At 40.2% G+C, this 20,683-nt stretch overlaps 1 protein-coding gene and 1 long non-coding RNA gene across 3 annotated transcripts in view; both read left to right on the forward strand.

Moving 5' to 3' along the window:
• LOC138849409 (uncharacterized) overlaps window positions 1–7,496 on the forward strand; it is a 35,004-nt gene extending 27,508 nt beyond the window's left edge. The window contains exon 2 of the long non-coding RNA XR_011388236.1: window positions 5,894–7,496. This is a non-coding gene — a long non-coding RNA (uncharacterized lncRNA). The remainder of the gene's footprint in view (window positions 1–5,893) is intronic.
• The window catches only part of STT3B (STT3 oligosaccharyltransferase complex catalytic subunit B), a 111,470-nt gene that overhangs the window by 28,774 nt on the left and 62,013 nt on the right, over window positions 1–20,683 (forward strand). For both annotated transcript variants that reach the window (XM_051858909.2, XM_051858910.2), the window contains exon 2: window positions 12,545–12,653. In XM_051858909.2, coding sequence (XP_051714869.1) covers window positions 12,545–12,653 — 109 coding nt within the window. The remainder of the gene's footprint in view (window positions 1–12,544; window positions 12,654–20,683) is intronic.

Here is a 20,683-nt window from a genome sequence, read left to right on the forward strand (position 1 = left end):
AAGCAAGGTTACATTAAAAAATTTCAAGAGGAGCTTTAGCAGATATTTGCTAAACTATTTAAACCCAAGGTACTGTACTTGGGTTTGGAAGATTGATTCATATTTGCTTAGAGATGAAATCACATGAGATAAATTATCTTGACTTTGTAATTCATTAGTTGAATGACCTTGAACAAGTTATTTAACCTCTCTGTGTCTTTGTCTTCTCATCTGTAAATTGGGAATGGCAACTATACTCAGCTAGAGTTGTCTTGAAGAATAAATGAGCTAGTGGAAATAAACGTACCTATCGCAGTGCATAATGCATAATAAGCACTCATTAAATGCTAACTGTTTTTGGTTTTATGATTCATTTAAGTTGGGGATTTCTGCTGTCAGGGACCTTCAGTGCAGTGAAGGAGATGATTTGCAAATTAATACTACCTACTATATTCGTTTGAAAAGAGTGGAATATGAGTGCAAGATCCATTTAGGCCTGTGGAGGAGGGAGTGTCAGTGCTATCTAAAAAGGGTAGTTAGGGACTAGAAAGAGGATTTACTATTCATTCAACAAGAACAGCTTATACACTGCAGGCTCCTGCGAGGCCTGCACACTGTGGGATGGGGGGGTGACGGCGTTCTTTGACAAGTACTGGAGACAAGTTCAGTGAACATGTCTGCTTTATTAATGACCAAGCACACCTTTCAAAGGGCAGGCAGAGGGGGTGTAACTAATTCAGGGCAGTACTAATTCTATAGGATGAGGCCTATATTGGGCACCCCTCTTCTCCAATCAGCTTGAAGGTCACATAGCTAGAATAGCTTTCCAGGTGGGCTTGGGCCACACACGTTTACCTGTTTGGCCAGGATGGGGGAAATGTGCTTGGGGCTCCTGCTGCCTGCCAGCAGTCAGATTGTGGAGTCCATCCCGGAGACTGTGCCTTGCCCTCTCAGCCTCCTGCATGGGCAGGGCAGACAGTGTCACAGGATCACCCACAGTAGTACAGAAGTATGGGAAGACATGAATAGTGCCAGCACATGCTGGTCCATGAGCAGGCAGCTGGATCAGAAGTGGAGCAGCCAGGACGCCAGCCAGCATCCCTGTATGGGATGTTACCATTGTAGTCCAACATAGGCCCCAGACTGTTGGCTTCTCTTATTGTAAAAGTAGTATATAGAAAGAGATAAGGAAACTGAGGGCTCCAAATGCAGGTACAGCTCACAATGTTGTTAATATACTGTGTTTTCTCTGTAAGAGAAAGTTGAAGATAACTTATTCAGAAGATTCTATGATACTTTCTGGGAATTTGAGTTTTCAGAAATTTGCTTCATCGTGGTATAGAGATTATCATATAGCAGGTTAGTCTCTAAAGTAATAATGTGTATCCTAGGATCTGTGAGGTAAGTAAATAGATTGTATTAGAACTATCCTGTTTTGCCTTTTTTTTTTTTTTTTTAAGATTTATTTATTTATTTGAAAGTCAGAGTTACAGAGAGAGAGGTCTTCCATCCGATGGTTCACTCCCCAGATGGCCACAGCAGCTGGAGCTGCACCGATCCAAAGCCAGGAGCCAGTAGCAGCTTCCACACCTCGCACGTCGGTGCAGGGGCCCAAGGACTTGGGCCATCTTCTACTGCTTTCCTAGGCCATAACAGAGAGCTGGATGGGAAGTAGAGCAGCCAGGTCTCAAACTGGCGCCCGTATGGGATGCCAGCGCTTCAGGCCAGGGCGTTAACCCTCTGTGCCACAGCGCTGGCCCCAGAACTATTCTGTTAACTGTAAAGCATGAACTATAGCAGCAAAGGCAGTATTAAATAGAAAGAGAAAATAGTGGTCAATTTGAGGGACATGAATTACAGTACAAACCTTTGAGTGCTTGCCATAGGTGAAATGTATCGCATTTGGAATTCTGGTGTTCAGATGTTCTCCATTAGAACAGTCAGGTTTTTTATATAGCTTACCCATACTTTGTTTTTTTAGCTTAATTTTATAGATTTTCATATATATATTTTAAATACTTTAGAAATAATAAGGCACCTATTTCTGTATTTACATTTGTTTAGCTGTAGATTTTCTTCTTTTATTTTATTTATTTGAAAGGCAGAGTTAGAGAAAGGAGTCTTCTACTACTGAAATGACTGCAATGGCTTGGTTTGGGCCAGACCAAAGTCAGGAGCTTCTTCCATGGATACAAAGGCATTTGGACCACCTTCCACTGCTTTCCCAGGTGCATTAGCAGGGAACTACATCAGAGATGGAGTAGCAGGGACTTGAACCTGCCACCTGTGTGGAATGCTAGCACTATAGGCAGTGGCTGAACCTGCTATACCACAACACCAGAAATTGAATATCATTCAACCCAGGATTCTTTACAAAACACTGTAGAACCCTAAAATTAGAAAAATTTGGTTGTGTTTTTTTTTTTTTTTTTTTTTTTTTTTTTTTAATTTATTTATTTCAAAGTCAGAGTTACACAGAGAGAGGAGAGGCAGAGAGAGAGATAAAGTCTTCCACCTGATGGTTCACTCCCCAGTTGGCTGCAACAGCCGGAGCTGCACTGACCTGAAGCCAGGAGCCCAGGGGCTTCCTCTGGGTCTCCCATGCTGGTACAGGGGCCCAAGGACTTGGGCCATCTTCTGCTTTCCCAGGCTGTAGCAGAGAGCTGGATTGGAAGTGGAGCAGCCGAAACTCTGACCGACACGCATATGGGATGCTGCCCCAGCAGGCGGTAGCTTTACCTGCTACACCACAGCGCCATCCCCCAAAAATCTCTTTTCTATAAAGCCAATCAATATATTTTTAAAGATAGTAGTTTTTCACAAGGTTTTCTTGTCTCATTTTTCTTGCTACATTTGAAGAAATAGGGAGAGTCTTTCACCACTTTAGACTAATGCTGGAGGCTGGAAGAGGGAATCTAGAAATGTGTAATGAAGGTGAACTCCCACTGCTTCCCTTAATGTGACACCGAGACATCACCTGTGGCATCTAATGGAAAGCTAGAGAAGCTGCAAAGTTGTCATATTTTTCCTTTAGAAAGAGAAAATGACTTAAGACAAAGTCAGTCTCAAGTGGGCTTTATTTCTTTGATTTTTGAATGTGTGTATATCAATAACTTTCTCATCAGTAATTAAATTGTTGAATGATTGAAGGAAAAACTGGGGGTAAAAGTGAAACATGACTTTTGAAACTCAGTGAAGAAATTTATTGAATTATACTTAAAATTTCTCTAAAATTAGAAAGTACTTGATAAGGGGAAGGGGAAAAGATTCAGAACTAATTGTTACATTTTAAATCCCACAAGTAGTTTGTTCAAATCAAAGTACTAGTAGATGGTTATGGTGATAATTAATAAAGAAAATTTATATCTCCTGGAAGATACTGCAGTAATGACCAATAGCTCCAACTTCTTAACATGCCTATTGGCCTTCTTTCCTTCCCTGCATTCTTTCTGTGGATAACTTTTTGATTCATTATTTAATAAAAGTAAACTGGCCTGTTTAGATCAAGTAGAAATTCCTAGTTTTTACCTCATAAATAGGATTCTAAAAGCAGGAAGGAAAAATCTGAGAATAAATGCTTTTATTTATTTTTTATTTTATTTATTTATTTATTTTTTTTTTTGACAGGCAGAGTGGACAGTGAGAGAGAGAGAGGAAGAGAGAAAGGTCTTCCTTTGCTGTTGGTTCACCCTCCAATGGCCGCCGCAGCCGGTGCACCGCACTGATGCGAAGGCAGGAGCCAGGTGCTTCTCCTGGTCTCCCATGGGGTGCAGGGCCCAAGCACCTGGGCCATCCTCCACTGCACTCCCTGGCCACAGCAGAGAGCTGGTCTGGAAGAGGGGCAACCGGGACAGAATCCGGCGCCCCGACTGGGACTAGAACCTGGAGTGCCAGCGCCACAAGTGGAGGATTAGCCTATTAAGCTGCGGCGCCGGCCTAAATGCTTTCTTATCCTTTCTTTTTATTACACGTAGTACTGAAACAAAAGCAGATATATTTATCATTAGACATTGTCACAAAGTAGTTCTTTAGTATTATGTGGCATGCTTCTCTGTGATGGTAGGAGAGTTTGTGATAAAACAAGCCTTTCTTGGGTGGGAAAGTAAGGTTTAGTGGAGTGAAAATTATCTGGAGACTGACAGCAGTTGAATTGGTAAATTTAGTGGATAAGTTTTAAAGCTCATAGAAAATGGAATTAAAGATTTTAGTGCAAAAAATTTTAAATCCATATATATTAGAAGTCTTTTAAAAAGTTTTTTGAAATGCATATTGCAGAAACTATGAATTTCAAGTTTTTTCCTACCAAAAATAAATTTAACTTTCTTTTTTTAAGATTTATTTATATGAAAGGTTAGATACAGAGGGGAAGAAGAGCAGAGAGAAAATCTTCCATAAAGTAGTTCACTCCCCAAATGGCCATCATGATGGGGACTGGGCCAGGCTGAAGCCAGGAGTAAGGAACTCCATGCAGATCTCCCACGTGTATGGCAGGGGTCCAAGTACTTGGAGCATCTTCTGCTGCCTTCCCGGGTGCTTTAGCAGGGAATTGGATCAGAAGCAGAGCAACTGGGACTGGAACCTGCGCTCTCATCTGGGATGCTGGCACCTTAGGCCACAGCTTAACTTGCTGGGCCACAATGTTGGCCCCTCAATTTGACTTTTTAAAAAAGATTAATTATTTTATTTGGAAGGCAAAGTGACAGATCTTCCATCTGCTGCTGTTTTATTCCCCAGATGCGTACAGCAGTTGAGGCTGGCGCCAGGCTGAAGCCAGGAGCCTGAAACTCCATCCAAGATTCAGCATAGGTGACAGGATCCACTGCCTTCCGAGGTGCATTAGCAGGAACCTGGATCCAGAAGCAGAGCGGCTAGGCCTTGAACTTGCATTCTGATGTGGCATACAAGCATCCCAAGTGGCAGTTTAACCTGCTGTGCCACAATGCCTGCCCTGATCTGGATTTTTGTTAATGTTTTCCATGAACTTTATGAAGTATCCTCACAGGAAGTACAGGAAAAGTCTCAAGCAAGGGAGAAATTTTAGGCAGGGGGCTAGGGACCACTCACTTTGGTTCTCCTTTGTGAGAATAGTACTTGAACGTTTTGGTTAAAAAAAAAAAACACACACACATAGTTATGTGCGATCCTCCTTATAAGCAGTACTGGTACAGGTTTCTAGCTGTGATTGTTGAAGAGGTATTATGTATGTACAAAATGTTGAAATCTGAAATGATACGATAAAGCATATGGTGAACTCCTGTCCTTTTGTTTCCAAAGTAACTCAAAGAAGGCATAAGCTTCAAGGTTCAAAGTTGTACCTTAACACATTTTAAGAGCATCATGCCAGTGTTTTTTATTTATGTTTTAAATGTGTACACCATTCTTTATTTCAGACATTTGTTTTAGCTTTTGAAGCTTTTCATCAAATTAGAGTCTACACAAGAGCTCAATATATAAACAACAAATGTAGATTAAATGAATGGTGCCCTGTACCTCACCTCGTCAGAAGTTTTCCCAGAAAAACCTTTGAAACCTTTGTAGTCCCTGGGGCGTCCTGGGGACAGTTTGAAATGGCACTTTGAAGATTCATAGTGCCCAAAAGATAATGCAGATGATCCATTGCTTTGATTTCTCTGTTGCTGTTTGGAGTCATGTGGTCATGCTTAAGAATGTGGGGACCAGAGTCAGTTGCCTGTTTCAAATCCCATCCTGACTACTTAATGAGTGACTGGACAAGTCATGTAACATACTTGTGCCCTGCTGTAGTTTTGTGGGTAGTGGTGTGGTGGTTTTGGTGACTAAACTTATATGTTAGTGTCTGACAAATGTTAACATTAAAAAAAACCTGAAAATAAATAGTGCTCAAAATGTGTCTTATTACCAGTCCACCTCTCAGACAACATTCTTTTCCTTAAAGATAATGGCGCTCCTCTCTCAAGGCCTTTGCATTTGGATACTCTCTGCCTAGGACAGCTCTTTTCCCTAACTGAGTGAGTGGCTCCTTTTAAAGGCCTCAATAGATGTTATATGATAAGATTTCATTTCTACTTTGTTTAAAGCCGTCTCTACCTTTTTTTCTTTATGCCTATCTTACTTTCTTTCACCAGGCCTTTTCATATCTTCCAAAACTCTTGTTTTAATCTGTAGTTATCTGGTTTGTGTTTATTGTATTTAAGTTCCAGGAAAACAGTTCATCTTTTTTCAGTACTTTATTCCTAAAGCCTAACAGAAACTTGGAACTTATTAGTTGTTCAAAAAAGTTTTAAAACTTCAGTGATTAGAAAGATAAAACATAAATGATTACCATTTTGTAAAAGTAAAACCCAGTGTCAGACTTAGAATAACCCTTTATAGAGGCATATATTCTATTGTCAGACATGATTTTGGGGGCGTGTTTTATAGATAAACTGTAAACATATGCTTGTTCTCTGTCTGTAAGAAACAGCTGAGGGCCCTCATTTGGAATCCATGTAATCCTGATTTTTGATAGAAACTTTAGTTAACCTGGTATCTGAACCCAAAGCAAATTAAAAATCGGGTGATTCAAGGTTTTGCCCTGTCTTAAAGGGGACTTTGTTGACGAGTGGTGAAGCAGTACTCCACCCACCTGCTCCCTTTTACATTACTGCTGTCTCTGTCTCTGTCTCTCTTGCCATCCTCTGTTTAAATGTGCTGCTCTTTATCACCATCATTGATCAAAAGCTTTCTGTCCTGAGTTTTGTTTGTTTTTGCTGTATTGTGGTCCTGATTGTTTATTTCTTGGGTTTTGTTTGGTTTTTGGAAGGGCTAAACTAGAAGTGTATTGGCTTGTGAAAATTAGATTTGAAAACTGAACATTTGTGGCATGTGGGTCACTTGTCTCCCAGTTCCCTGCTCCCCATATTGAGTCTGTGTTTTCACTGCCAAAATCTTTCCTTTTGCTGTTGTTCTTTGATTATTTCCTAGTCTGAATTTATTCTATAAAGCCTGGTTTCTAAACTCCCAAGTTGTCTCCTGAATTCATCTCAAGGTATGTTAATCCTGGATCTATATATGAATGTAGTAAATGGGCCAGCTTTGTGGCACAAGTAGCCACGCTGGTATCGCACATAAGAGCTGGTTCGAGTCCCAACTGCCCTACTTCTGATCCAGCTCAGTGATTACGTGACTGGGAAAGTAGCAGAGGATTGGCCCCTGCCACTCTTGTGGGAGACCCAGATGAAGCTCCTTGCTTCAGCCTGGCCCAGTCCCTGCCTTTCTGCCATCTGGGGAGTGAACCAGAGGATAGAAGATCCCCTCCCCAACCTTGTCTCCCTGTTTCTCCCTCTCTCTATAATTCTGCATTTCAAATACATTAATAAATATGTAGAAAAGAATGTAGTAAAGAAGTAAAGAGGGTAAGAAATGTTAAAACTGTTAACTATTATTTCTGTTAAAAGAACTATTAAGACAATTTTCAGATAGTCATTTTAATTCAAGACTTCACTTTAAAAAAAATGCAGAGACCAGCATCATATATGGGCTCTGCTTGGAGGCCCAGCTGCTCCACTTTCAATCCAGCTCCCTGCTGATGGCCTGAGAAAAGCAATGGAAAACGGCCTAAGTGCTTGGGATCCTGCAACCAACCACTTGGGAGACCAGGAGGAAGCTCCTGGCTCTTGGGTTTGGAAAGGCAGAGTTACAGAGAGGGATGGAGGGAGAAAGAGAGAGAGAGAATCTTCTATTTCCTGGTTCATTCCCCAGATGGTCACAACTGCCAGGGCTTGGGCTAGACTGAAGCCAGGAGCTTCATCTGGGTCTTGGTGCAGGGGCCCGAGCTCTTGAGTCATCCTACATTGCTTGCCAAGGATCCTTAGCAGAGAGCTGGATGGGAAGTGGAGCAGCCAGGACTTGAACTGGTGCCCATATGGAATGCTGGCGTGACAGGGATCAACTTTATCCTGTACGCCACAATGTTGGCTCCCTCATCACTTTCTTTAGCATATGTATTTTTTGTCTTTACTTAGCTATAAATTTCAAGCTCAAATTCTACACATGCCTTTTATATTATGTTGAAACATTTAGAACATAATTATTTTATGAAATAGGTATATATGAAATAATTTTAAAAGCTCCCTTCAGGGGTCATGTGTGGCTTCAGTTTGATCATTTTGTTATGGCTAGCGATATACTGTTTTTCATTTTCTTTTCCAATTAATATTTCTAATACAGTTTTGCATTTTAATAAGGACTGAAAATGTTAAACATACACAACCCCTTGCTACCTCAAGGATTTCTTTTGATGATGTGGAAGCCTTAGGTTAATTTGAGGACTAATGCTTTCTTTTTAGAAAAAAGAAAACTTTCAAGGTTAAGGGTATATTGTATAGAATCTTGCGTGAGATAGATATATAGTCATGAGAGTGCTTTGTTGTGGCTTTGAGTACATGTTAGGTATTTTAGTAAAATCTAGATGAAATAAATCTAGTACCAGATGTATCAGATGAGTATTTAACAAAAACTGGTTCTTATTCAGGGACAGCAATTGGTGACTTTGCCTCCTTATTCATAAAAGCAGCCATAGTTCGCAAATAGGTTTGTGCCTAGCCTTTGTTTTTCTTAAGGAATCAATACAACATATATTGAATAAGTCTTAGACCAGCTCATCAAGCCCTATTTAAGCTTTAATGGCTTTGAATCAGCATTGTTGTTCTCAAGAATTGTAACCATTTCTCAACAAATGGAATTACATAATTTTGTCTCCTGTTTCTACCTTAGGAGTTGGTCTGTTCTTCCTGAATCAAGTGCCTAGACTTTTCTTGGCCTAGACTTTTGTTGGGATGAAGAAATAAACCATGGGATTTACAAGAATTTTAAAAACACGTGGCTTCTAGCAAGTCCTATTCTTTTAACTGATTTGTTAAGTACAGTCAAAGGCAGTTGTAATGCAATGTATTTGAATGGCCAGTACACACAGTATTTCTACATATGTTGCAGAAGAAAAAACGTTTGTGTTTTAGCCTCTTTGTAAAGGAGAGTCTGTGAGACTTCTCCCAATTTGTAATATGGCTATTTCTCTTCCTTAATGCCTATATAAAAATCTATTTTATTATCTTATCTAACAATTTACATGTTTAAACTGTTTTATTGCCGTTTTCAAACTATCCATGTGACACTTAGTCATTTTTAATCTTTCTTCCATACATAGTTGTAATTGCAACATGGGCATAGAGATGCAGATTGAGACAATTTAGGGGGGATATTCTCTTTTTAAACTTTAATGAAAATTTCAAATAAACCAAAAGTCAAGAGAAAACCATAATGAATCCCTTTTATCTACTAATATTTAATAGTTAACCTTTTAACATAGTTAATGTCGATACAGATCCTTTTACTATAGTTAAAATACTGAAATTTGTTCTGACAGTATAAAAAGATAAGTGAAAATACTTCAAGTTAATGGAAAATGGAATCAAAAGCTAAGTTATTTTGGTGCACTTTTTTCATTTCCTGTATGTGAAATATCTTATTCATATAAAATGTATATATTTGGAAAACAGTGTACTGATTTCAAAAAAATAAGCTTCTAATAGATTTTTCTACCAACTTTTTGAAGTACCCTCAATACACGTACATAATTTGCTGTGAAACATTTCAGATATCCGGAAAAGTAAAGCTAATACAGCAAGCCTCCTTGATATATGGCACTTATCCTCTGATTATACAGTTACTGTCCATCTGTAACACTCTTTTTCCTGGCTATTTAAATGTGGTGTTTTTTTTTTTTTTTAAGATTTTTATTTATTTATCTGAGAGGTAGAGTTACAGACAGTGAGAGGGAGAGACAGAAAGGTCTTCCTTCCGTTGGTTCATTCCTCAAATGGCTGAGACAGCTGGAGCTGCGCCGATCCAGAGCCAGGAGCTTCCTCCTGGTCTCCCATGCAGGTGTGTGGGCCCAAGGACCTGGGCCATCTTCCACTGCTTTCCCAGGCTATAGCAGAGAGCTGGACTAGAAGAGGAACAACCGGGCCTAGAACTGGTGCCCATATGGGATGCCGGTGCCACAGGTGGAAGATTAACCCACCACGCCATGGCGCCGGCCCCTTAAATGTTTTTTAAAGTGTGTGAATTGGGCATACCAGAATTGGAGATCATTTTTGTGTTCATAATGGCTTGAGTTAAGTGAAGAGTGGGCAAAACTTTTAAGTCTGTTAATAGGAGTAATGGACTAAACAATTACTAATTAAACCTGAGGAGTTATGTGCCAGGAGCCATATCTCCAGGATGCAAAAAAATAATTAAGAAAAAATACTCCACTGTAAAGTGAGCTAAAGTAGAGGTTCTAACATGTTTTCAAAGCACAAATGAAAGTGGAATGGGAGGATAAGATATTAGAGAAGGCGTCTTCAAGAAAGGTTATGAACTTCAGCTCTGAGATCATTGCCTGAGGGGATTTGATTGATAAGCATATAGTTTTCAAGTGATTTACTATAATAGAAAAGAATATTTGCACGGTCCGATGCTATTCATATTTCCTTTGGATTTCTTAAAAAATTTTATTTTTTGAGAGCTAGCAAGACAGATACAGACAGATATTTCCCTGGCTCATTCCCCAAATGCCTGTAAGTGCTGGGGCCGGGCCATAGTGGAGCCAGGAGCTGCAGGGATCATGACCACTACCCTCCCATGGTGCACCTCAGCAGGAAGCTAGAATGGGAAGAAGAGCTGGGACGTGAACCCAGGCGCTCAGATGTGAGACGTGGGCATCTGAACAGCATCGTAACTGCTGCTCCAAACCCCTGCTCCTGGTGATGCCTTTATTAAGATGAGCATACAGACTTGAGAATTTCTTTTTAGATCTTAAAATTTTTTTGTGATAGTTTGTTTTGTTCTAATTGGATCTTCATTCATCCTTTATACTATTTATCCTTTTATGTTGATAATTATTTTTCTAATCAGTATCTTAAATATTAAATAGATCTTTGGAAGTGTTTCACTAATCATAGTCTTCAGAGACACTGTTGTTCACTCATAACTACCTTATATGGATGTAGTTTGATTATCACTGTTTTGCAGATGAAGAATCTAAAACACACTTGTCCAGGACATAATAACCAGTGAGAATGGAAACAAGACTGAAATGAGTTTAGAACCTGTGCTCTTAGCCTCTAGGTTATACTTCCTCTCAGGCTGCTTTGGCTTGTATTAGTCCTCTGAAGATACCGGTTTTGTTTGCAGTGGCATTACTTTTCATATTTGCTAATTTTGGTACTTAGCTTTCATAGGGTGCTTATTTTTCTCAAATATTTGATTTTTGGATGTATACTTGTTTTAGTACTTGGTAATTGTCTAAACATGCTATAAAGTTTGCATCTACTGGTTGTTGAGGAGAGGATTATAACTTAGAGCTGGAAAGGATTTTGGGTATGAGGATTTTCTTAAAGATTCTTTTTTTTTTTTTTTTAATTTATTTGAAAGATAGAGTTACAGAGAGAATTAGAGTCAGAAAGAGAGAGGTCTTCCATTCCACTGGTTCACTTCCCAAATGACTGCAACGACCAGAGCTGAGCCGATCCAAAGCCAGGAGCTTCTTCAGTTCTCCCACACGGGTGCAGGGGCCCAAGGAGTTGGGCCATCGTCTGCTTTCCCAGGCCATAGCAGAGGGCTGGCTCTGAGAGGAGCAGCCGGGACTTGAACCGGCGTCCATGTGTGATGCTGGCGCTGCAGGCTGGGGCTTTAACTCGCTGCACCACAGTGCTGGCCTCGGGTATGAGGATTTTCTGTGAATCCTCTTTGTGTACAGTACTACTCATCTTCTTGACTCATTTGGCTGTGTGTAATCCTCCTGCCTCCGGCAGACACTTGGTACCCACTCCTTGCTTGGCAACAGAGAAGGGGATCCATCTTCCAGGTTGTTCTGAATGCCTTTACCCTGAGGATTGCTCCATGGTTCTCCTCTGCCTCTTTACCCCAAAATAGCTGCTTTACACTACGCGTGGAATGTCTCTGGAATTCCCTCCACAGTTCAGTTTTCTTGTGCTTGCATTTTAGACTTTGGTTTCTCCAGTTTCATTTCTTCTTGTCTCTTTGTCTTTTAGAAATTATCTCTTTCTTTAAGGCCATATTCTTATTTTACAATATTGGTATAGTCTGTTTTTTAGTGCTGTTTATTATTCCTGTAATTTTTAGTTATGGGACTGTGAGTATTTAGATCCCATATATATATTCCTTCTTCTGTTTTGATGCTGTCTTCTGTCATTGCTTCTTAATCTTTTGACAGTCGTGTACTTCATTGAGCAATGATGAGTTTTGTAAACCCTTACCTCCCTTTTTCATCCAGATTTGTAGCCCTCTATCACCTGGACTCCAAACAATAGCCAAATGTCAATTTAAACATTACTAGTTTTGTAGATGTGTTTTTGTAAGGGGAAGGGGGAGTTATTTTTAGTTATATGTTAGAGGCAAAAGTATATTCCTTTGATATTTTCAGGCTTCCTACCTGTTACTGAAGATTACTTTGGAAGAGATATTTAAGTAGCCACAGTTTAAAGAAAGCTGTTTTTCTCCATTGACCAGTTTTATAACATTTCTTTTTTTCTCTTTTCTCTAGGTTTAACTATAGATCAACACATCATCTTGCATCTCATGGGTTCTATGAATTTTTAAATTGGTTTGATGAAAGAGCATGGTATCCACTAGGAAGAATAGTAGGTGGTACTGTAAGTATTAGCAGTTATGTATGTTAATTATGAAATTTTAGTGGTTTGGCTATTAGTTGCTGAGATCATAGGATTCTTGAAAGTTTTGTGTAGGTAATGTATTTTTCCATGTCTGATTATCTTATATTTAATTTACTACTTAGGCTCTACTTGTGACACACACACATCCTCCTATACTCCTGCCTGTTTTTGGGTTATTTCACCCTAGCCGTTATTTCTGACAAGTAGTGAAGACTGAATAAGGATCTGCTGTCACAGTGTATTTTGAATTCAGATTATTTATGTGTTTTTGTTTTATTCTGTAGCAACTTGGTTTGAAAAAATTTTTGGAAGGATCTAGACATTCAATATAACCAGATACTTCTAATTTTTTTTTGTAATTATTTCCTTGGGAGACAGCATGCTTTCTTGTGCATGGAGAGAAATGTGTACTTCCCCTCTTTGCATTCCTATCCCCTGGCTCCCAAATACTCAGAACATGTCCCAAGTCCAGGTTTCCCATGTACCTGGCAAAAACCCAATTTCTTGAGCCTTCACTACTGTCTACTAGGATCTACATTAGCAGGGGGGCTGGAGTCTGGAGCCAGGAATCCAACCCATGTCCTACAGAGTGGAACAAGTGATCTCTACTGGCATCTTAACTGCAAGGCAGAATGCCTGCTGTGTATAATTAGAATTTTTCAAACCACAGATCTCCTAAGTATTAGGTAACTAAGTATTGTCTAGACTTCATGGAGAATTCTGAGATATAAGGAGAATTTAGAAGAACAGGTGAAGGGCAAGGCAGCTATAAGGGAGATAATACATGTATTTAATATGTTTTTCCTTGATGAACTTTGCCACAGGTTTATCAATTTTATTAGCCATTTTTCTTAGCCCGAAGAAACATTTACTCTGATTATCTATGTTATTTCTGTTTTACTAATTTCAGTTCATTCTTTGCTTCTACTTTATTGAGTTTATTCTGATCCTTGACTCTCTTGTAAACCTTTATTCATTACTAATGCATAAATTTTAAAAATAATTATTTATTTTGAAAAGTGGAGTTAGAGCGCTTCCATCCACTGGTTCATTCCCCAGATGTCCACAACAGCCAGCAGTGGGCCAGACTGGAGCCAGGAGCTTCAGCTGGGTCTCCCACATGCGTGGCAGGGACCCAAACTCTTGGACAATCTGCTGCGGCTTTTCCCAGACCATTAGCAGGGAGCTGGGTCAAAGTGGAGCAGCTGAGTCTTGAACTGGTGCTCTGATGTGAGATGCCAGCACAGATGTGCAGCAAGAGACAGCAGAACCTGCTGCACTACAGTGCTGGCCCCTACACGCTTTCCTGGCCTGGCATTTCCTACACCCAGTGCTACAGATGTGGAATGGACATGCACACACATTTGAATGAGTTATTTTTCGTTCAAAGCTTGGAAGGAAGGCAAAGTTCTTTACTGCTTCCCTTGATGGTTAGGTAGAATTTGTCTACTATACTTTCATAAACAGCCTGACTTTGTGTTGGGAATTACATCCTAGTCCAATGGTTGTGGGTGAAAACTCCTCAACCTCCCATCCTTACGACCTATATCGGGCCTGGATTTTTTGGGGTTTTTTTCTCTTCCTCTGTGTGGGCTTCCATTACATCAGAACCTACTTTGAATTTCCTCTTCATTTTTGGCATCTGAAGAATTCTTGTGAGGTTGACTACACCTTTATGTGGTTGCTTTGTTTCTTTGCTTTTGGTCCTTTCAAATTCATCCTAGTCCCATTTGGGCTGTTTTTTGTGTGTTAGCCCAGCCTGCCATATATTTTACTCTATAGGTATGTTGGTCTACCTTGAAAGATGTTTTCAAATTTTCTTTGAATATTATTAGCGGAGTCATGCACTAGGATCTAGAATAGAATGTAAAATGACCCAATTTTTATTTTTAAGCATGATGGTTAATTAATGTACTTTTTTCCTTCCCTCCTTCTATACTTTTTTTTGAAAAAGCAGAGAAAGAGACAGACTAACACAGATGTTTCCACCTGCTGGTTCACTCTCAAAATGCCCCCACAATCAGGGATGAGCTGGGACAAAGCCAGGAACCTAAAGTCAATCCAGGTCTCCCATGTGTGGACAGTGGACAGTTACTTAAGTACTTGACCCATTGCCAGTGCCTCCAGAGGGCACATTAGGAGGAGTCTGGATTGGAAGTGGAAGAGCTAGAATTCAAACTGGGCCCTCTGATAAAAGATGCAGATACCCCAAGTGACTTCGTAACCTCAGTGCCAAATACCCATCTTCTCTGGAATTCAGTCTCTTTCCCTTCCATACATTCAGTAGGTATTGAGCATATGTTTTATGTCAGTTACTGTTAAAAACACACAAAAACTAGGGAAAAAATTCTTGCCATTCTAGAGCTTATATTCATGTAAAGGTGAGCAGTTACTTGATAATAAATAAGTAAAACAATTTCAAGCATTGTGGGGAAAAATGTGGGTTAAAGATCGTGGTGGGGGTGGCCTTGCAGTTTCTAACTCTGCCTGTCAAAAAAAAAATAATATAGCCAAGAAAGGAAATTTTTAACATAACTGCAGTTTCAGTACTGGAGTGGAATAAGAAAGCCGATGTAAATGCACATTTTTTTTTTAAAGATTTATTTGAAAGGCAGAGTTACAGAAAGAGGGAGAGGCCGAGGCAAAGAGATCCTTCATCTACTGGTTCACCTGCCAATTTGCCGCAACACCCAGGACATAGCAGATTGTAGCCAAGGGGTTCACCTGGGTCTTCCACGTGGGTACAGAGATCCAAGCACCTGAGCCACCTCCACTGCTTTCTTTTATTTATTTATTTATTTTATTATTTTTTTGAAAGGCAGAGAGACAGAGAGAAAGGTCTTCCTTTTCCGTTGGTTCACCCCCAATGGCCACTGCAGCCAGCGCACTGTGCCGATCCAAAGCCAGGAGCCAGGTGCTTTCTCATGGTCTCCCATGCAGGTGCAGGGCCCAAGCACTTGGGCCATTCTCCACTGCCTTCCCAGGCCACAGCAGAGGGCTGGACTGGAAGAAGAGCAACCAGGACAGAATCTGGCGCCCCAACCGGGACTAGAACCCGGTGTGCAGGCGCCACAGGCAGAGGATTAGCCTATTGAGCTGCGGCGTTGGCCCCGCTGCTTTCTTAAACCATTAGAAGGGAAGTAGATCAGAAGTAGAGCATCCAGGACATGAACCAGTGCCTGTATGGGATGCCAGCATCACAGGCGACAGCTTAACCCAACATACCCTGTAAGTGCACATTTTGATTACTGAGTAGTAGCTCAAAAATAGTGTCCTATTTACTGGGTTTTTTTTTCCTTAAAGATTTATTTTGTGTTTGAAAGACAGTTACATAGAGAGGTAGAGACAGAGAGGGGTCTTCCACCCACTAGTTCATTCCTCAGATGGCTGCAACTGCTGGAACTGAGATGATATGAAGCCAGGGTCTTCTTCCAGGTCTCCCACGTGGGTGCAGGAGCCCAAGGAATTGGACCATCCTCTGCTGCTTTCCCAGGTGCATTAGCAGGGAGCTGGATCAGAAGTGGAACAGCTGGGACTCTAACTGGCACCCATATGGGATGCTGGCACTGCAGGCCTGAGGCTTTAACCTGCTGTGCCACAGTGCCGGCCCCTACTGTTCTTTTAATCTTCTTACTGTTTTTTGATTTTCTTCTACTGTAAGGGTAAGTGTAACTGTTACCTGGTTCTTCTAACTGTTACCTGATTCTTCTATTTTATTATATTCCTTCTATTCCTAAGAACATTAAATGATATAAAAACTTTAAGCTTTCAAGAGTCTCAGAACATCTCTAAGTTGACCATCTGAGTGGTCTTTTTTTCCTAGAGTTGTTTACATTTCAAATCTTGAGCTTGAGAGGAGGGGAGAGTTATTTATGAATACACTTTATTGTGCTTTCTCCTTTTCTCATTCCCTTAAACATCAACAAGTATGAAAAAAATGGATTGCATTATAACCCCAACCTTGAAGATAAGTTAGAGTTAGGACACTGTTGAGGGATGAAAAAGTTACGGGATCGATGAGAAAGTGATCTATAGTTTAACATTGTTAAAACTCTTCAATCTGAGTTTCATTCTTGTTTCATAGGCACTCTGATCTTTTATTTAGATGTGCTTTCCTCCACATATGACAGAACTTTTAAAAATGGAAAAATGAAACTAAAGATACATTGGTGTGGGCATTGTGCATAGTGGTTAAGACCCCACTTGGGATGCCTGCCTCCGTATCAGAGTGCCTGGGTTTGAATACCAGCTCTACTGCTGCTTCCAGCTTGCTGGTCTTGTGCCTCTCAGGGTGTAGCAAGTGATTGCTCGAGAGGCTCTCAGCTGAGTTCGCTGTGCCTGGGTTGGTCTTGACCTGTTCTGCCAGTTGGAGGCATTTGGAAAGTGAACCAGCAGATGGGAGATCTTTCTATTTCTCTTTCAAGTGAATTTTTCTTTTCTTTTCTTTTTTTTTTTTTACATACTTTTCAGTTTATTTTATATTCATAAGATTAACCCTCCACTAAGTAAAGAATTCAACAAATACTATGAAAGAATCACTGCTCCTCAGCAGTATAGACAAAGGCCATAAACAACAATGTAAATCTCCAGAATGTCCATTCTGCTCATATACATCACTTTTTAGTGCTCTTTTAGTTACCACAGATCAGAGAAAACACACAATATTTCTCTTTTTGGGATTATCTCATTTCACTAAGTATAATGATTTCTGTTTGCATCCATTTTGTTGCAAAAGACAGGATTTCATTATTTTTTACAGCTGAGTATAGTATTCACATTGTATATTTATCACATTTCTTTATATAATCATCAGCTTATAGACATCTGGGTTGATTCCTTATCTTAGCTATTCTGAATTAAGCTGCAATAAACAAAGGGGCACAGATAACTCTTTCATATGCTGATTTTTTTTTTTTTTTCCCCTGGGGTAAATTCCCAGGAGTGGGATTGCTGTCATATGGTAAATCTGTTTTCAGATTTCTGAGGAATCTCCATACTTACTGAATTCCACCATGGCTAAACTAGTTTGCATTCCCACCAACAGTGGATTTGGGTGCCTTTTCCTCTACATCTTTGGCAGCGTTTATTGCTTTCTGATATCTGTAGGAGAGCCATTCTAGCTGGGGTGAGATAAAACCTCATTGTGGATTTCATTTGTATTTCCTTGATGACTAGGGATCTAAGCATTTTTTCATGAGTCTGTCAGCCAATAATTTTTTGAGAAATGCCTGTTCAAGACCAGCGCCGTGGCTCACTAGGCTAATCCTCCGCCTTGCGGCGCCGGCACACCGGGTTCTAGTCCCAGTTGGGGCGCCGGATTCTGTCCCGGTTGCCCCTCTTCCAGGCCAGCTCTCTGCTGTGGCCAGGGAGCGCAGTGGAGGATGGCCCAAGTGCTTGGGCCTTGCACCCCATGGGAGACCAGGATAAATACCTGGCTCCTGCCATTGGATCAGCGCTGTGCGCTGGCTGCGGCAGCCATTGGAGTGTGAACCAATGGCAAAAGGGAGATCTTTCTCTCTCTCTCACTGTCCACTCTGCCTGTCAAAAAAAAAAAAAAAGTCTGTTCAAGTCCTTTGCCCATTTCTTAACTGCTTTGTTTTGTTTTTGAGTTTCTTGAGCTCTTTATAGATTCTGAATATTTAGTCCTTTATCAGTCATAGTTTGCAAATATTTTCTCTCATTCTTTCTGTTGCCATTTCACTTTTTTGGATGTTTCCTTTGCAGTGCAGAAGCTTCTTAGCTTCATGGAATCCCATTTGTTTTTGCCTTTATTGCCTGTGTTTTTGGAGTGTTTTCCTAGAAGTCTTGTGCCAATGTCTTGCAGAGTTTCCAGGATGTTTTCTTCTAGTAATTTGATGGTGTCAGGTCATAGATTTAAATCCTTACCCATTTTGATCTGATTTTTGTGTATGGTATAAGGTCGGGGTTTTGTTTCATACTTTTGCATCCAGAGATCCAGTTTTTGCAGCATCTTTTGCTGAAGACACTGTCCCTTCTCCAGTGATTGATTTTAGCTCCTTTGTCAGAGCTAAATCCTTTGGTTGCAGATAAATGGATTGATTTCTGGGGTTTCTATTCTGTTCCATTCATCTATGTGTCTGTTTTTGTGCTGGTACCAGGCTGTTTTGATTGTAACTGCCCTGTAGTCTGTCTTGAAATCTGATACTGTGTTGAGTCTGGCATTATTTTTGTTGTTTAAGATTGCTTTAGCTGTGTGTAGTCTCTTGTGTTTCCATATGAATTTTAGTTTAGTATCGTTTGTTCAAGATCTGAGAAGAATATCATTGATATTTTGAATTGTATCACATTGAATCTATAAATTGGTTTCATAATATGAGCATCTTAATTATATTAATTCTTGCAATCCACTAACATGGAATATTTTTCCCTTTTTTGTGTCTTTTTTTTCTTCAATGGTTTGTAATTTTCATTGTAGAGATCTTTCACCTCCTTGGTTAAATTTATTCCAAGGTATTTAGTTTTTTGTAGCTATTTTATTGTGAGCAGAATTTATTTTAGAAATTTTCTCAGCTGTGGCATTGTCTGTACACAAAAGGTATTGATTTGTTTGTTGATTTTATATCCTTCAACTTTACCAAAGTCTTTTATGAGTTCTAGTAGTCTCTTAGTGGTGTCTTTTGGTTACCCTATACATAGGATCATTTATCTGTAAGAAAGGATAGTTTGCCTTCTTCTTTTCTAATTTGTATCCTTTTCATTTCTTTCTCTTGCCTAATGGCTCTGCCTAAAAATTCCAGGACTATATTGAATAGCAGTGGTGAGAGTGGGCTGGTTCTAGATCTTAGTGAGAATGCCTCCAACTTTTCCCCATTCAATAGGATGCTGGACTTGGGTTTGTGATAAATTGCTTTGACTATGTTGAGGAATGTTCCTTCTATACCCAGTTTGCTTATAGTTTTCATCATGAAATGGTGTTGGATGCTTTCTCTGCATCTATTCAGACAATCATATGTTTTTGTTTTTGTTTATGTTTGACAGGCAGAGTGGATAGTGAGAGAGAGAGACAGAAAGAAAGGTCTTCCTTTTGCTGTTGTTTCACCCTGCAATGGCCACCACGGCCGGCGCGCTGAGCCCGGCGCACCGCGCTGATCTGAAGGCAGGAGCCAGGTGCTTCTCCTGGTCTCCCATGGGGTGCAGGGCCCAAGCACTTAGGCCATCCTCCACTGCACTCCCTGGCCACAGCAGAGAGCTGGCCTGGAAGAGGGGCAACCGGGACAGGATCCGGCGCCCCAACTGGAACTAGAACCCGGTGTGCCGGTGCCGCAAGGTGGAGGATTAGCCTATTGAGCCGCGGCGCCGGCAATCATATGGTTTTTATTCTTCAGTTTGGTAATGTGATGTAGAACAATTGATTTGCCAATGTTTAACCATCCCTGCATACCAGGGATAAAATCCCACTTGGTCCAGGTGAATGATCTTTCTGATGTGTTGCGGGATTCAATTAACTAGTTTTTTGTTGAGGATTTTTGCATCTATGTTCATTTTTGGTCTATAGTTCTCTTTATTTGTGGTATCTTTTTCCAGTTTTGGAATTAAAGTAATGCTGGCTTCATAGAGTTTGGGAAGATTGCCTCCCTTTCAGTTGTTTTGCACAGTTTGAGAAGAATTAGAGTGAGTTACTTGTTGAAAAGGCTGGTAGAATTCAGCAGTGAAGCCATCCAGTCCTGGGCTTTTCTTTGTTGGGAGGATCTTGTTTACTGATTCTGTCTCCATCTTGGTTATTGGTCTCTTCAGGTTTTCTGTCTTCCTGACTCAATTTTGGTAGATTATGTGTGTCTAAAATCTATCCATTTTTTCTAGATTTTCCTTTGTTGGCAGACAGCTCCTTAGTAATTCCTGATGGTTCTTTTTTATTTCTGTGGTGTCTTGTTATGTTTCCTTTTTTTAATCTCTGATTTTATTGATTTGGGTCTTTTCCCTTATGTTTTTGGCATACAGCTCTTTGTAGTAATTCCTGATGGTTCTTTTTATTTTTGTAGTGTCTGTTG

Source organism: Oryctolagus cuniculus, chromosome 4 (genome assembly GCF_964237555.1).
Source record: "Oryctolagus cuniculus chromosome 4, mOryCun1.1, whole genome shotgun sequence".
Classification (NCBI taxonomy): domain Eukaryota; kingdom Metazoa; phylum Chordata; class Mammalia; order Lagomorpha; family Leporidae; genus Oryctolagus; species Oryctolagus cuniculus.